Source organism: Gymnoscopelus microlampas, assembly GCF_963454915.1.
Source record: "Gymnoscopelus microlampas genome assembly, chromosome: 2".
Taxonomy (NCBI): Eukaryota; Metazoa; Chordata; class Actinopteri; order Myctophiformes; family Myctophidae; genus Gymnoscopelus; species Gymnoscopelus microlampas.
This window is the reverse complement of record NC_139939.1, coordinates 55,327,476-55,346,662: the sequence shown is the minus strand read 5'-3', so window position 1 is coordinate 55,346,662 and position 19,187 is coordinate 55,327,476. Positions and strand designations below refer to the sequence as shown.

General features: G+C 42.4%; 1 protein-coding gene across 1 annotated transcript in view; it reads left to right on the top strand.

The window, feature by feature from the left end:
• Positions 1 to 8,527: 8,527 nt before the first annotated feature.
• LOC311061879 (noelin-2-like) overlaps positions 8,528 to 19,187 on the top strand; it is a gene marked incomplete at both ends in the record, with an annotated part of 62,775 nt that continues 52,115 nt past the window's right edge. Inside the window, one exon of the mRNA XM_084080582.1 lies at positions 8,528 to 8,680. Coding sequence (XP_083936708.1) covers positions 8,528 to 8,680 — 153 coding nt within the window. The remainder of the gene's footprint in view (positions 8,681 to 19,187) is intronic.

Here is a 19,187-nt window from a genome sequence, read left to right as displayed (position 1 = left end):
GTTGTGCCCGTGGGTGTCTCTCACTCTTTTGAAGTAGTTAGACATGGTACATGTGGCACATGGTCCTTGAAGTATCTTGAAGTATCTTGAAGCAAGACTTTTAACCCCTAATTGCTCCCGGAGCGCCGCTCCCTGAGCAAATGGCTGCTCACTGCTCCTAGTTGTTATAGGATGGGTAAATGCAGAGGACCAATTTCACGTATGCACATATATATATATGCATATATGTGACAAAAAAACACCCCAAGGAATGGGGACTATTCTATTCTCTTCTATTCGGATACGTTTACTTAAGTAAGACATGTGTGTACTTCTTCTTCCATCCCTGCTGGTCCCTTGAGTATCTTGTAGACCAGGGCCATTGCAAGTTGCTGTACTCTATCCTCTACCCTGAGCAGTGGTGTAAAGTAAAGTACATTTACTCAAGTACTGTACTTAAGTACAATTTTTACTTTACTTGAGTACTTCCAGTAAAGTCTATACTTTTACTTCTACTCCACTACGTCTCAGAGGCAAATATTGTACTTTTACTCCACTACAATTATTTGAAAACTTTAGTTACTTTGCAGATATAAATATATTACATTATAAAACATACATTAACCACTTTAACCCTATTTTATACGTGGGATATTTGAAAATAGACGATCTACAAGCTCACAACGCGTCGCGTCGCGACGCGTTGTGAGCTTGTAGATCTGCTATTTTCAAACATTTTTGTACTTTTACTTTTGGTACTTTAAGTACATTTTGATGCCAATACTTTTGTACTCTTACTCAATTACATTTTTAATTCGGGACTCTTACTTGTAACAGAGTACTTCTACATTTCAGTATTGATACTTTTACTTAAGTAAAACATTTGAGTACTTTTTCCTGAGCCATCCCACCCCTAGCATAATGGAATAAGAGAAGTAATGCGTACGGTACGTGTGGAAAGGGAGGGAATACAGGCTTCGGTCGTCCAAAGGGTACGACGCAGAACGAACGAGGGTGTATTCCAGACGGTGTAAAAGTTTAATGAGAGGAACGTGGGTTGAACAGAGCTGTTCATTTAGCCACTCATTAAATATGGATGGGTTTTACGTGGGTGTGAAAGTCAGCCACATCACATCATCATCGTCCTCGTCGTGCAAGATCAACGATCACACGGCTTAACAGGTGGAGTGGGTCGTTTTATATGTACGTGTTTCAATAGCACGATCCACACATGAATGCAGAGAAAAATGAACACGTAGCATAATTATCGTCTCTGTCGGGTGGAAACCTCATACGTCCAAAACTGTTACTTTTCAGGATTCTAATTAAAAAGGAGCAAAAGTATGCAGATCTACAAGCTCTCTGGAAAATCTGTTGTTGTTGTTGTTGTTGTTTTAATCAGTTGTTGACCTATAACCTCTGCAGGCCGAACGCTTCCTCTGTCAACATCATTCTGCTCTGCTTTTCCTGATCGATTTTATTATACTGCCCCCTGAAGGTCAGCTGTCTTGTCCAAGTACTGAACCTCGCTATTGAACTTACTGTAAAACACACTGACAGACACTATACTTTGAGACACATAAAGTAAATTTATACTCCGAAAAGAACACATCTCCTTAAAGCTGCTTAAGAGCTGCTCTTTTCACGCACGCACGCACACGCACACACACACTCACGCACATGCACACACACACACACACACACACACACACACACACACACACACAGACACGCACGCACGCACGCACACATACACTGTCACACACTCCAGTGGGTGTGTGTGTGGAAAAAAATGTGTTAACAGATATCATTGTTGTCTCTGTTTCTCCTCTCCTCTCCTACCCTCCCCTCTTTGATTGATTGAATATTTTATTAGACAGAAATGTAAAAACAGCAAGACTACAGTCAAACACTTTGTCTAAATTAAAGGATAACACCAAAAAGTCCTTGTGGTCTTGTTTCCATTGGGGTCCTAGGTATTCCTCTCCTCCTCTCCTCTCCTCTCCCATCCATCCATCCATCCATCCATCCTCCGGTTCACCTTCTCAAGGCGTGTGTCCTTTCCAGTGAGAGCCATTTGTCCTCAGAGCCACAGCCAAGAGGAGCAGCCAAGACTCCACTCACTCACATGCTCCTGCACACCATTCAGTTCAGCTCCATTCCAGCTCACACTCTCACTGGAACAGGAACTCCATAGACAGCAGCAGGAGGGCTGTAGGGTTATAGACAGATACACAGGTACTGGTTTGCTGGACTAGTTGTGGTTGTCAGGGACGGGACTGGACTGAAGAGAAAGAGGAGGAGGAGGGCAGAGAGGAAGAAGGAGAATGGGCTCATCACCTGCAGTTATCTGGGGGCTGCTGTGGATTACTGGCTTCTCATCATGTCAGGTAAGAGACTATACACACACACACACACACACACACACACACACACACACACACACACACACACACACACACACACACACACACACACACACACACACACACACACACACACACACACACACACACACACACACACACACACACACACACACACACACACACACACACACACACACACACACTCTCTCTCTCTCTCTGACTTGCTCACTTCATTATCGGTCCACAGAAAAAAGAGGGGAAAGTTTCCCCTCTTCCACACTGAAACACAGTTTAAGTGTTTCCATATAAATGCATGAGGTTTGTTCAGAGAAATGTATTATTGAATTATTCATTATTATTGAATGTTTTTCTTTGACTTTATTTATACACCTGTGGGTGTATACAGTATATATCTATATCTCTGCATCTATCTATCTATCTATCTATCTACAGTATCTATCTAAAATGATGAAAATAGAACCCCAGATCTTAAATAATAGTTCAACATACAGCAATGTCCTTCCTGTACAGTACAGTATGTGTTTATGGGCCTCTTCATTTTATTACTATTTATATATATATACACAAACACACACGTTTCAGTTTTGACAAACAAGAAGAGACATTTGAATTAATCGAATTGAATCAGTTTGTCCAATTCTACAGTGTTCTGGAGTTCACTCCACTTGTGTGTGTGAGGGAGAGGAAAGTAATTCAATATGAACTCAGTTTCACTGTTGACCCGACAAGGAAAGTCGAACACTCTCGAGAATGATTGTGGTAAATTAAATATGTATGACAAAAGACAGTTAGAGATCATCTAATTTACAGTATTAAGTAGTGCTTCCTCTACCGGTGATGGCCATCCTACTTTCTGACACAACCTGCTATGCTCTATGTGTCATGGTGCGAGGCAGGAGTGTAGGACCCAGAAACAGAACAGACAGGCAGGAGCAGAGCAGGTCAAATGTATAATGATTTACTCGATGAAACACAGAAACAGGACTGGAACATAACACCATATCAACATCTATAATCGAGCAAGGAACAGAAGGAACTGGGGGTTTAAATAGACACAGGACTACACTGAGCACCAAGGACAATTAACACATGATTGGCAGGAACTGAGCAAGACACAGGTGAACTACAATAGGCTCTATGCACAGCAGCCATATTGGGAATGAATTGGGCCCCTTCCTTACTTCCTTCTTATTTTGTCTTATTTTCAAGGACCCCCATAACTCTGAGAGTGTACAAATGGAACGAAATGGACCCTTACGGGTCCATTTGGTTCCATTTGTACACTCTCAGAGTTACACACCCACCATAAGGGGCCATTTGGGAACCAAAATGGAGTGTTTCTAATGAGCCAACATGCACAATATCAGCACCCTGACCAGAATGGAACAGAGCCTTCATTAGTATCATTGGTAACACCTGTGAAGGTAGTAAGAAGAGGCCCAATTTCTTTCCAATATGGCTGCTGTGCATGGAGCCTATTGCAATGACATACTGGTGAGACAAGACAGGTAACAGTAACTAGTAATTGACCTACAAGGCAATAAAGGGCTCAGCTAACTGTCACAGTCCGCTCCTCAGCCCATGGACTTCTGACTGTGTTTATACCTTTTTGGACATTTAGGCCTTCTTCAGTGCTTGTCCCCTGTTTGGTTTGGTTGTTAGTCAAGTTCACTGGTTGTTGCTTGTATTGTATTCGCTGTATTGTTTGTTCAGTATTCTTTGAGACACACATCCAGGTTTTTGACCAATAAGCACCTTTGTTTGACCCTTCTCCGGGTCAAACAAGGGAATCACGTGACGTCGATCCCCTTCCCCTATTCGCTCATACTGAGACACATGACGTATGTGTAGGCAGAACAATGTCTAGGTTTTGTAGTTCTGTTTACTCTGTTTCATTCCCAGGTGTCAATTGTTGCAATCATCCCAGGTGTCTCTGGTTTGTAATCTTCCCCCCTCTGTATATAAGTACTGCCCTGTTACCTGAATTCCTTGTTAGTCCGTAGTTTCTCGGTCTGTTATAGATGTGAGTATCTGTTTGGCTGTTACTAGCCTTATGCTAGTCTACCTGTGTTAGCTTTGTTGGCTTGTTTTGTTGTTTTGGCACAATAAAGCCCTGGTATTCTTGAACTCTTGGTCTGCGTTTGGGTCCCATGCCTCCCTCACTTGGCTTCACACTAACGCAGAATGTCTGTCCCTCCCATTATACAACAACCAGGCCAACGCTCCAAGTGTATTAGACTCTTCTCCCTCCTGGCTCTCAAGCTGTAGAATGACCTCCCCCCTCAGTCAGGACTGAAGACTTGATTGATTGAATATTCAATTAGACAGAAATGTAAAAACAGCATGAGAACAGTCAAACACTTTGTCTAAAAGGATAACATCAAAAAAGTCCTTGCGGTCTTGTTTCCATTGGGGTCCTTAGGTATTCAAGTCTCAAGACTCAAGTCACTCCTCATTTTTCAATGGCTGTCTGAAAACTCACCTCTTCAGAGTCTCACTCACTCCCTTGCAATCCTAATCCCTTATTCCATAAAGATCGGGGCATCTGTGTCATTTTAAGATTTCTTTGGCATTTGTTTGCAAAGTCGTGGATTTTTTGCAAATCTTTGAACATATATATATATCTTTTAAGTGAAGATTTTTAACTCTGATCTGTGAACAACATATTTTGAGAGGGGGGTCCGTTCCCAAATACATATCATTTTGGGGGTTCTTGACATGGAAATGTTGGAGCACCACTGATATAGCAACATACTGTTAGGATTTAGAAAACATTTTTTGATATGTATTTGGTAGTGGACCCCCCATCTCCAAATGTTTTGTTCCAGGACCCCCAGAAGCAAAGATTTGAGTAACAATGCTTGCTTTAAAAAAATATATATATATTCAAAGATTTGCACAAATGTCCACGATTTGAAAAAAAAAATAGCCGATCTACAAGCTTGCAGCGTGGCACGAAGACTGTGAGCTTGTGTATCTGCTATTTTTGAATAGCCAACGTATATAAAATATGGATAACGGTGTTAAAATGATTGTGAGTGATGCTGTATTAACACATTTTGCTGGGGACCCCCTGGAACCCCCTCAAGTAGGCCTAGCCCCTGGGTGTCCCCAGACCCCACTTTGAGAACCACTGACCTGATAGGCCTACATCATGCAGTATCCCTAAGAGCTGGATATTGAAATATTCATGTGAGATGAGCAGATGTATTGTTTTGTATGTATAATACATGTGTAACCTGGGGGCTCTTTACTGAGGTAGGGGGTGGGGGGGGGGGGCTGGTTAACATGAAACATTGAATTTGAGTTGCGTGCAGCATGAGGCATTGCTCCAGGCAATACCTTTGCTGTTGGAAAGAAACCTCTTATCTCCATATTTTAACTTTTTGTGTTTTTTTTTTGTAAATTAACGCCCTACACTACAGCGCCACACAAAAGCATCAAAAGTAGCAGATCTACAAGCTCAAAACGCACCGCGTTTTACTTTTGATGCTTTTGAATTTGAATCCTGAAAAGTAACAGTTTTGGACATCGGGTTTCCACCCCGATAGAGACGATATTGAAAAACTTATCAGCACATGAAGACTTTTTAACCACTTAAGCCCTATTTTACAACTTGTCGTATACGATGGTGTGTGGCGTCGACGAAAATAGCTCACAATGTGTCACAAGTTGCAAGCTAGTAGATCGAATAAATACAAATACAAAATAAAATAAAAATACAATAAAAATAGGGACACTAGGTTGAAAGTCATTGTTAAAGGTAGGATAAGTGATATTTTTTGGTTAAAACAATGTTGTTAAAAGGTTAAAGCACTATATTCTGATCATTGCTATAGAGTGTTTGTTCAGTAACAGGAGTCTCCCAGTTCTTTATTAAACAGAAAATACATTTTCAGGTAGGTGACAACATTTCAGCCAATCAGGAGAGAGTACCCATTTATCAGTTCCATTTTTGTAGTGTTTTAGTTGCAATGTTGTCTGCTCATTTCTTTGTGTCATCACTGATTTTACTTGTTTAATCTGTATCCTGATTGGATTAAATTGGTATCCCAACCTGAAAATGCATTTTCTGTTGATCAAAGAGCTGGAGAGACATGGAGACTCCTGTTACTGAACAAACACTCTATAGCAATGAGTACTATCACAATATAGAGCTATTTAACACTTATTTTATTTTTAACCAAAGAAAATCACTTAGGCCTACTCTACCTTTAGTAAGACGCCACTTTCTCTTGATTTACATTAGCCCAGGGGTCTTCAACGTTTTCAGGCCAAGGACCCCCTAGGTGAGAGGGAGATGAAGAGGGACCCCCTCTATATTGTATAAAATTGTGTTTCAGATAAACCTTTGCTGCTCTTTTTTCCCTCTACACCTATAACTCTTTGCCAAAAATAGCCGATCTACAAGCTCACAACGCCTCGCGCTGCGACGCGTTGTGAGCTTGTAGATCTGCTATTTCTGGCTAAAGTTCTCCTCAGAAAACGGATGCTAGGGTGGTTAATGTAAAAAAAGAAAATCCTATCACACAAAGATTTGGCGGACCCCCTGTAGTAACTCTGAGGACCCCCTAGGGGTCCCAGACCCCCTGTTGAAGACCCCTGCATTAGACTCACTCAAACACATACAATAGTAGGTGAAATATATAGTCTACTTACTATACTTAACTAACTGGTCACACAGGAAATGAATGAATATAACAAATCGTGTCTTATTTTAAATGAAGTAGATATAGACTACCATTCTTCCCTGAAGCATCTTATTGTATCTGGTTATGAAATGTAAGGCAAACGACATATTACCGTTGCTGTCCACAGGGTGGCAGTATTGTATAATTTGGGAAACAAGTCAATCCTCAATGATTGTATTTCTTTCATACAATAGAGAGAATATACGGGGGAATTAATGAATGAATAAATTAATGTATTAATAAATACATAAATAAATAGATAATTACAAGCATAAGCTGTTAGCCTACCTTCTGCATGTAGACAGTTTTATTTGCTCACTGTAAGAATTGATTTCATTTAATGAAAACATAATCCACTTGTGAGTTGTAGCTATATTTGTTAAATACTTTGACCACGGCATATTTCAACAAGTGAGTGAAGTGAACAGTCTATCTATGGCATGATACATGATACACTATAGCCTAGTGTTGCTGAAGGTGTAAAGCGGAACCACATGGATGGATGGATTATTTTATTTTGGTAAAATCACAATATAACTTAAACCCACGATAATAACACATTAACTGTAAAGAGAGAGAGAGAGAGAGAGAGAGAGAGAGAGAGAGAGAGAGAGAGAGAGAGAGAGAGAGAGAGAGAGAGAGAGAGAGAGAGAGAGAGAGAGAGAGAGAGAGAGAGAGAGAGAGAGAGAGAGAGAGAGAGAGAGAGAGAGAGAGAGAGAGAGAGAGAGAGAGAGAGAGAGAGAGAGAGAGAGAGAGAGAGAGAGAGAGAGAGAGAGAGAGAGAGAGAGAGAGAGAGAGACTCACTGCCGCTGGAAGCAGCACATGGATCATGGACCGCTTCTACAGCAGACTGTCTGTATTGGCTCTCCTCTCAGCCAGGTGGTCCTCTCTCTCTCTCTCTCTCTCTCTCCTCCACACACCATCACTCCTCTATCAGCCTGCCGGGGATGAGGATGTTATGTTACAGATGATGATGAGTCCATATGTTCACTGTGGTATTCTTCGCTGTGCTGTAGACGTGTGTTAAAGAGAAGAACCGACGGGACTGTAAAAACGACTCCAACATATTAGTGTGGAATATCTTCTGTTCTTGGATCTCTGGAACCTAAAGGAACCACTATACCACCAAGAGTCCAGAGAGGAACCACTTTATAGGATATATAGCCTACCGTTTGTGTGTGTGTGTGTGTGTGTGTGTGTGTGTGTGTGTGTGTGTGTGTGTGTGTGTGTGGGTGTGGGTGCCACAACTGCGTGCACACGTGCATGCATGCTGCGCGCATGAGAGAGAGAAAGTGTGTGACTCGCTGCAACTGTTGAGCGACCATAGGACCATAATAATAATGCCACCAGGATCCTCCTTCTATCCTTCTATCTGACAGTATCTTCTATGACAGTCTGCTGCTTATTATTTCGTTCTCCTTGTGAGAAGAACCCGTGAAGTCTGCGTGCGTGTGCGCGTGAGCCAGGATGGCTGTGCCCATGCTGAAGATCGGCGCGGTGCTCAGCACCATGGCCATGGTGACCAACTGGATGTCCCAGACTCTGCCCTCTCTGGTGGGGCTGAACGGGACGGCCATCGGCGGGGTGTCCCCCGACGGCACGCACGAGAGGATCGTTAGTGTACGTAGACACACACTCACGCACGCGCGTGCACACACACACACACACACACACACACACACACACACACACACACACACACACACACACACACACACACACACACACACACACACACACACACACACACACACACACACACATTTTATACTAGACTTAATGTGGGGACATCAACATTTTCATGATTCATTTTAACCTCTTAAACGACCTCAGCATCCATAATTATGGGGAAAGCTTTTCGCAGGAAACAGCAGATCAACACGTTGTGAGCTTGTTGATCTGCTATTTTTTTTAACAGAAAAGACACTAGTATAGAGGGACTCGCTATTAACTCATTAACTGCCAGAGTAATAGTGGTACGCCACTGCCAGCGAAAACGAGCGATTTTACCAACCTTTGAAAAATCATGGAATATTTTCCGTTATCGCTGTCCTCACGGCGATCTCCTCATTACACGCATTGGGAGTCTGGTGGGGGGGGGGGGGGGGGGGGGTATCCGGTCGCGGTAATCCGTTGCTTAGTTGTAGCCTGTTGAATGTGGCTTGTTTTTGCCGCAAAGCAACAGAAATGGAGATAAAGAAATTTTCCCACAGGAAGTAAAGGGATTTTTTTTCTCAAATTACGTCAGATATGGGTCTGTAGTCATCTGGCAGTGAAAGCATCATTCATAGGATGGCAAACAGCGCCAACTGGTGGAAAACCACAAATCTCGTTAGTGGCAGAATCCAATGAGAAATCTTGTCGGTGGCGAAGAGTTAAGTAGTGAAAATAGCAGATTCGTGGGGGGCACGGTGGTGCAGTCGGTAGCGCTGTCGCCTCACAGCTAGGTCCCGCTGTGGGCGTGTCTTCCCCTCCGCCTCATCAGCGCCCATACCCTGGGTGGGGTAGGCGAAAGGGCCTACTCTGTGTGGAGTTCGTATGTTCTCCCCGTGTCTACTAGGGTAGTTAATACCCTCACAAAAACATGTAGTAATCCTCCCCCATGACAGCCGGAGCGCCTGATGGAAGGGAACTGGTTGGAATAACCTGTTCCTTCCACGCGCTATGTTAGGCTGTGGGGGGAGTGTAGCGCCCAGGATCACTCAATTAAACCAGGAGTGTTCTGATGCTGTTCATAGTGATGGGAACTCAATCAAATAAGATAGACAAAATAAGGGACAGACAAGGTCACAGTTCGAGAAGAATCGATGATATATTTTTGGTATCAAAAAGGAGCTCCAAACTTACAATTTCAGCAGGACAAGAAATGTATGCAACCTACCAGTCTGAACTCAGTCATACTATGAATGCTGGTGTCTTATATACCTATGCCACCAAATGGCAACATATTATAATCCCTCCTCCACCCCAACTGCTTGATTAACATCGATAAACACCTGAAAACAAAAATAATTATAAATCCCTTTGTTCCAGCCAGGGGCAGAAAACACCTATCTTTCAACTATTCCTGCCCAGCCACAAACCAGCCAATTTGTTCTATACCTTTACTTAGCATGTGAGGTGAAACAAACAAATGCAAATGTGTGTCTAGGAGCCAGGATGTCTATAGCAGGTAAAACCACATGACAAGGGGGAGAGGGAAGTATTTGAACTCAGATTATATACGGCCACATTTTTTTGACAATGGATTTCAGTGTTCTGATGGAAGTCGTCATGGCTCTCAGTTCCCCCCTAAGGTCACGTGGGAGTTCCGACCGCTCCACACGGTACTGAATAACCGCTAGCTTACATAGCATCTTCAGACTAGGACTCAAGTCTAGGATTTGCAGGTCATATTCATGTCCCCTAAAGAGGATGACGCGATCTCCCACCACGAAACAGCACTTCCAAGAGGCTGGACGTGGTCTTTTCCCCTTGGGCTCAACCTTCGTCCAGGAAAAGGTCTCTGGATTGAATTTCCACAGGCAACTTTCACCGCCAGTTATGTACAGCTCTCCATTGTAGGCCAGTCCCGAACGCAACATGCGTCCTCCTGGAGGTAGCTGTGCACAAGGTGTGCTCAGCCAGTAGTTGGTCTCTGTGTCAAACACTCTGATGGTGTTGCAGGGGTCCCACTGGCGCCCCTCATAGCCCCCAATTACAAACATCTTTGTCCCGATGATGGTGGCAGAGTGCCATTCTGAAGCAGGCGGAGGAGAGCCTCTGGTGTTAATTAAAGACCAGACCATCGTGGCGGTGTCCAACCTGTAGGTGTCATTGGTAAATCCAGTCTCCCAGTGGTGTCCTCCATGGATAAACATGACCTTCCCCAAGACACAGGCTGAGTGGTTCCCCCTCTCCCCTGGAATAGTCCCCGACACCCTGGGTTCGAAACACCTGGGGGCGTCGACATCAAATGCATGAAGCGCGTTGCAGTTAGGAGAACCCCAGAGGTAGACGATATATTCTATCAGCACCGCTGTGTGGTCCAGATGCCTGATAAACTCGCCCCTCGTCATCCTCCTCCCGCCTTGGGAACGTCCAGTTTCCACCGGGGTCAACGACCTCCAGCGCAAAGACACTGTGTTGAAAATGTGGGCACTAATCACAGTCCTGTTGTGATGATGATATATTTCAAAGGCGTACACCTCGTGCTTCACTGCAGTAGCGGCTGCAGTAGCGGCACCGTGACTTTGTTCACGAAAGTCCTCTCGTCGTCCGTTCACATGTACCGTCCAGCGGAACATTTCTCACACTGTATATCTGCAAATCTGTAAAGACTCACCCTGAACAACACACTGGAGTCCTAATGTGCGCGTTTATCGCTTATATTGCTTCAGTGGCACAAATGTCAAGCAATGCTTGGGCAATCCACAAAGCATGATAGCCTCAGCAGGGTTGCCAGATCTGCTTATTATAATTTCCCCGCAAGATTTTATTTGAAAATAGCCGATCTACAGGCTCACAACGCGTTGCACCTAAACCTAACCTCTAAATGCATAATGATCCTAAACACATCCCGAATATTTTATTACACTTTAAAAATAGATAGACAATTTCTCTTGTGAGGATCGAGGACCATAAAGGAAAATTGTCCTCACAAGATGTATATTTCTTAAATTGTGTGTGTGTGTGTGCAAGTGCGTGCGTGCGTTTGTGCGTGTGTGTGTGTGCGTGCGTGTGTGTGCGTGAGTGTGTAGACACACATCAGAAGTATTAGTAATAGAACTCACAGAATTCTTATGGCAAAATAAGGACTCAGAAAGATGTTTTATTAGACATGAAGTTGAGGGCTACTAACACAACACACAGTATACCTGTTCAGAATAAGCTGCTGTTATTGAATAGTGTTGAAACCTTACATAACAGCAGAGCAGATCTACACAATCACATTCACATTGATCCCTCCACACCACACACACAGCCATTGAGGGAAACCACCAGGACAGAACATTGATCTGTGGGCTGCTGCCTGCAGCCTTAACCCTTAAAGACCACGGGAAACGCATCTGTGTCATTTTTAGATTTCTTTGGCTATATAAAAATAGCAGATCTACAAGCTCGTAGCACGGCACCGAGTGCCGCGCTTCGAGCTTGTAGATCTGCTATTTTTTTGAAAAATCGTGAAAATGTGTGCAAATCTTTAGTTTGAATATATATATACTTTTTTAAAGCGAAGGTTTTTAGCTCAAATCTTTGCTTCTGGGGATTTTACAAATGTCTTCTAAATCCTAACAGTTTTTTTTTCCTAAAGTTTTTTTTATTTATTTTTTTGTACTTATGTTGCTATATTATCAATGTTTTTCAAACTTTTCATGTCAAGGACCCCCAAAATAATATGTATTTGTCCGCGGCCCCCCTCCCATCTAAAAATATTTTGTCCCAGGGACCCCCAGAAGCAAAGATTTGAGTTAAAAATGTATATAAAAGATTTGCACATGTTTTCACGATTTTTCTAAAAAATAGCAGATCTACAAGCTCATAGCGCCGCGCTATGAGCTTGTAGATCTGCTATTTTTGCCAAAGAAATCTTAAAATGACACACACATGCGTTCCCTTCCCGGCCTTAAAGGGTTAATGAAATTCAAACAAATAAACCCAGAACCTCTCAGAACGATGTAGTTGTAGAGCATACTACTTGTTTTGTTACTTTTCAGGATTCAGATTCAAAAACAGCAAAAGTAGCAGATCTACAAGCTCTGATCTTAACCCATTAAGACCGGGAAAGCATCTGTCATTTTAGATTTTAACCACTTTAACTATTATTTTATACTTTGCCTATTCAAAAATAGCAGATACACAAGATATACAAGCACCGAGATGTGCTATTTTTTGAAAATCATTAACATTTTTGCAAATCTTTGAATATATACATATTTTTTAAGCAAGCATTTGTAACTGAAATCTTTGCATCTGTGGTGCCATGTCATTGTTCCGACGGCTTATTGTTCCGACGGCTCATTGTTCCGACGGTTACTATACTAACCCTATACCTAACCCTAACCCTAACCTTAACCGCACGCGGAAGCCACGTAGTCGGAGTAATGGGATGTCGGACTTATGGGCAGTCCCCGCATCGGTGGGGGTCCCTGGAACAACATATTTTGAGATGGGTGTCCGCGGACAAATGCATTTCATTTTGGGAGCATGAAAAAGTTTGAGAACCACTGATATTGTAGCAACTGCGTTTCAGAAAACTTTTGGTCTTTAGAAGACATTTGTAGATTTTTTTTAAATTAATATCATATTGTTTATGTCCCTCAAACGTTTTTCAAAAGGTTTGAGCCTAAATCAAGCCTCAGATATACTCATTCCAACTAACTTCTCTCTGGCTTATAAAGCACGTTTACCTGCAATACCACATTGCCCTGAAAACGGGAGGGATTGTACCGCTAGTGACGTCACTTTCGGGGCCAAATGAGTTTGGCCTGTTTTGAGACCAAACCCCAGATATGCTGTGAAAGCCTGAGTGCTCAAACGGGGGTATTTTTGGGGGATAGAAGAGAGGTAGGGGAGACCAAAAACACACAAAAAAGAAGAAAAAGTTCAAATTCATGGTGTAGTCCATTTAATGGGTTAACCCATTTAGACCCGTAACGCATCTGTGTCACTTTCTTTGGCTATTCAAAAAAATATCAGATATACAAGCTCATTGCCGCGCTATGAGCTTGTATATCTGCTATTTTTGAAAAATCTTGAAAACATTTTTTTTTATAAAAAAAAATAAAAAAAAACTGTTAGGATTTAGATTTTTTTTTTAAATCGCCTCAGGTCTTAATGGGTTAAAATACGGAGATAAGAGGTTTCTGTCCGACAACAACGATAATGAGACCAAAACATACAGTGCCTTTTCAACCACTGTAGAGCAACAAACCCGTTGGCCTGGTTTCATTCATGTGTTTCAATTGTTTTATTGATTTTGCCCGTGTTTCATTTACTACAGTCATAAAGCATTCAACCACCCACGCGCGGACGACGTGTACACAGACACACACGCGCACGTTTTGATTGATTGAATTGATTGAGGAACATGAAGAACCATTCACTAGATCAAATGTTCTTTAGTAGTTGATGGTTCTTTGAGGAACCATATAGTCTCATAAAGGTAGGGTAAGTGATATTTTTGGGTTAAAACAAAAAGTATTTTGTTAAAAGGTTAAAGCACTATATTCTGATAGTAATCATCGCTATAGAGTGTTTGTTCAGTAACAGGAGTCTCCCCGTCTCTCCAGCTCTTTAATAAACAGAAAATACATTTTCCGGTAGGTGTCAAAATCTCAGCCAATCAGGAGAAAGTACCCATTTTTAAGCTTCATTTTTATAGTGTTCCAGTTCCAATTTTGCCTGCTCATTTCTTAGTGTCATCACTTCCAATTTCACTTGTTTAATCTATATCCTGATTGAGTTCTCTATCCTGATTGGATACAATTGGAAACGAAACTGAAATGAAAATGCATTTTCTGTTTTATAAAGAGCTGGAGAGACAAGGAGACTCCTTTTACTGAACAAACACTCTATAGCAATGAGTACTATCAGAATATAGAGCTATTTAACACTTATTTTAACCAAAGAAAATCACTTACCCTACCTTTAAAGAACTATTTAAGAACCAATATGTGTCTGTGTGTAGGTCCAGCTGTAAAGTATAGACAGGTGCTATTTTATGGTGGTTTTGAAGGAGGGTAGGGAGTCGTACGTTTTGATGGCTGGTGGTAGGACATTCCACATTTTGGTGGCATAACACTAGAACGAATTCAACCCCATGTTTGTGCCGAATCTGGGGGGAATGAGATCAGTGGAGCTCCCTCTGGTATGACGTGGTGAGCTTGTAGATCTGCTATTTTCACTCCTTTTGTGTGACACCCTTGTATGATGTGTGAAGTAGGGCATTAATTTACGAAATAACATAATATGTATGTATATAACACATTTGAAACATGGAGATATACGCCCGACAGCAATGATATATTTTAAAATTGCTTCTCAATTCTTCGACGAACCGACATGAGCAAGATTAAGTCTTAATCACCCCCAAAATTACTTTTTTTCTATGGATTAGTCACCCCATGGAGACTTGAATTCATGGATATTTTTTAGTTTTTGTCGCATTCCTAAGCCAATAATTTGATGACTGGCAGCGGTTCCAGTAGGAGACACAAAGAGTCTCCTTTGTGTCTCCTACCGTAACCGCTGCCTACCGGTCCGTTGGTCATCAAATTATTGTCTTAGGAATGAGACAAAAACTAAAAAATATCCATGAATTCAAGTCTCCAAGGGGTGACTAATCCATAGAAAAAAAAGTCATTTTGGGGGTGAACTATCCCTTTAAGTTGGTTCTAATATGGGTTTGCCCTACGTGACGCACACAACACGCACGCACGCACGCACGCACACGCACACGCACACACGCACACACACGCACACACGCACACACACAGGGGTAATGAGATGGCTCTCTGTCAGACATGGTGGTGATATTTCTCCTGGGGATGTGGCTGACTCACCCATGGGACAGCCAACCATTTGTTGCCGTGGAAACGCCCCACCAACTCTGGACCACAGCACACACACATACTGTACACACACACACACACACACACACACACACACACACACACACACACACACACACACGGAAAGAGAACGTGCGTGTGTGACGTGTGTGTTGGGGTTGGGTTTGTAGAATTTGAGAAACAGACGTTGTAAGGACAATTTCCTTGTGTGTGTATGTGTGTGTGTGTGTGTGTGCGTGTGCGTGCATGCGTGATGGTTTCATCCCTATCTGTGGCACCATGAGGTATAAAGAGGATGGATGCAATATACTGTACTCTTTCACACACTCTCACACACACACACACACACACACACACACACACACACACACACACACACACACACACACACACACACAATGAACATTTGCTTCATTGAAGCGTAACTTTAAAGCTAGTCTGTGTTTAGCATATAGAAGGGTTAAAAGACTGTGTGTGTGTGTGTGTGTGTGTGTGTGTGTGTGTGTGTGTGTGTGTGTGTGTGTGTGTGTGTGTGTGTGTGTGTGTGTGTGTGTACTTGTATTATTGTGAGGGTCCCCATAAGTATAGTAGAATCAAGAAGCATACATTTTTGAAATGGTGGTTTTATGGTGAAAAAGATGTTTAGAGTTAGGCTTAACGTTTAGGAACAGAGGTTGGTGTTGGTGTTGGTGGCGTTAGGATTAGAGCATTTAGAGGTTATTTATGTGTCGGGGGGGTATAGGAGTTACGCCTAATTTATACTTATAGCGGTGTGCCGGTGTCATCCACCAAAAATAGCAGATCTACAAGCTCACAGCTCGTTGTAGAGCTTGTAGATCTACTGCTTTTGGCTAAAGTGTTAGGGTTAACCACTTAAACCGCTAGCATGAGTATATTGTGGGGAAAGCGTTCGCTTAAAATAGCCGATCGACTATTTTAAGCGAACGCTTTCCCCACAATAACAGAAAACAGAAAAGACACTAGTATTGAGCCCTGAGGGACTCCGGTTAGTTACCCATATGGGGTTTAAGTGGTTAAAATTGTAAAAACGCCTATAAAAAAGAAAAAAAAATGGCATTCATGAAGTTGACGTCATAAAATGTTGATCTCCTCACAAGAATAGTAATACAAACGTGTGTGTGTGTGTGTGTGTGTGTGTGTGTGTGTGTGTGTGTGTGTGTGTGTGTGTGTGTGTGTGTGTGTGTGTGTGTGTGTGTGTGTGTGTGTGTGTGTGTGTGTGTGTGTGTGTGTGTGTGTGTGTGTACGCGTGACATGTGATTAAGCTCCTTGAATCTTGGCTCAGGTGGGACCACACAGCTGCAAGGTGCTGCTGGCACTCTGCTAGTTCAGCAAGTACTGTACAACCGCCTACACACTGACACACACACACACACACACACACACACTCTGACGCACACACACACTGACGCACGCACGCACGCACGCACACTGAGTAATTGGAGGAGAACAGATGGATGTGAAAAGGTGCAGAGTTGCTAATTAAAGAAAGGAAGAATTATTGAAATGTAAAGCCACTCTACTGCTCGCTTTAATCCATATTCATTCATTATTTTGAATGTCATGAATAATGTATTATTCGTTCTTTATTATTATTATTATTAGTTTTTATTAGTAATATTATTATGTTTTAGGCAGTGGCGGAAAAAGTACTCAAATGTTTTACTTAAGTATAAGTATCAATACTGCAATGTAGAAGTACTCTGTTACAAGTAAAAGTCTGTATATCTGCTATTTTTTTTTAAATCTTGAAAACGTGTGCGAATTTTTTTTTGCTGTAGAGTTATGACGGGAGTCCTTACAATGACAGCTTCCAGTGCAACAGTATTCTGCTGTTTTCCTCATCAGTAGTCAGAGGCTCAGCGTAACACAGTGAGGTGTTTGAACAGTGATTAGCCCTTAATGAGAGGGAGCTGAATGAGGTGTTAATCACAGCCCTCAGGCGGTCCCTCCATCTTCCTGTCTGCGTTTCATTGTTCCCAAAGGGCGGAGGGAGATCAGCTTTTCTGCATTCAGCCAGCAGATGGCTGGCTCGGATAAAATACTTTTGGTGGGGAGAATTTTCCCCATGTTTGTTCCAAATGTGGGTCGTCACCAGATCATGGTCGCTCCCTTTAGTGTTGTGGCTGTGGCTGTGTTACTCACTTTGGAGAAGTAGTTAGACAGGCATGAGGCTATTGAAGAAGTCCTGACGTCACTCGTTCATAACCCTGGTTCGTAAAGTAAATGTGTCTATGGAGAATAACATTGGGTCATCTTAGAATCGTCTCGTATAAGAATTGTGGTCCAAAAATAAACAAACTGTCTCGGCGATATTGTCAGGGAGGAGGTTCTGTATCGTTTATGATAGTCAGTCACTCATATTTGATACAGTCTGTTTCTGCCGAAGATTTAACTAATTCGGCGGAAGTAACATTATCGTTTTCTCACCGTCAGTTGATGCTTCATATCCATGTGAGTCAAACCGCATGGATATGCTTATTTGACGCGATATTAAAGACGTCAATGGGGATTCAGAACGGGGGTGGAAAACCGCGAACCAGGTAGGATGCGTAAATTACGTCAGACTTTGGTCTATATAGCCTGGCAAGGCCAGACCAATAACACTGCTATTTCATTTTTTTGCACATTCGTCATTCGTCAGGTTTCCAGGCTAACATATACTATTTCCCATATTGTTACCATTTTCCCCTTCCCCTGTAACCACATGAGCCCTAAACATTTTGTCGAACGACAAGTGTTCAAAGCCCCTCCCCCATCACCACACTCCTAACATTTGTACACACAGATTTAACATTCCAGTACCAACAAAACATGCATTGGCCAAGGTAAAATTTGCATATAGCCAAGAATTAGTCTGGAATCTCTGTATGGAATCTGTATTTCCTTTTTTTTTTAAATATATATATTTATTTTTTTTATCCCACGATTTTGTAACCCTTTTTCACCCGGTGCCAATTATCTAAGTGATCCTGGGCACTACACTCCCCCCGCCAGCCTAGGGAGCCCAGGGCCGAGCTCATGCCTTCTTCAATGCATGAGAGCCAACTGACCTTCTTATCACCTGACAGGGGGGAGGTTCCCTGGTAGGACGTAGCACGTGGAAGGAACACGTTATTCCAACCAGTTCCCTTCCCCTCCATCAGGAGCCCCGCTGTCATGGGGGAGGCGGTATAGCGACCAGGATTATTACATGTTTTTGTGAGGGTATTAACTACCCTAGGAGACACGGGGAGAACATGCAAACTGAATCTGCATTTCCAAGAGGCAAATAAAAAAAATGCCTCCAAATCCAATCTCTATTCACTTTCACTTTGCATAAAACAACAATAATAAATATGACACAGTTGTGACCAAAAAAGGTATAGGCTGAAGCTAAATAGCTTATTCCGCCTACCCTTTCAACATATTGAGAGGTGCCAGACCTAATCTGCCGAGGGCCATTTTCTTTTGACAATGGCAGATTTGCTTGGAAACAGGCTATTTTACATCATCCTAACTATAAGGAGCACTGTCGTCACTGCTACAGTGGGTTCGGTCAGTGTTGCTTGCTCAAG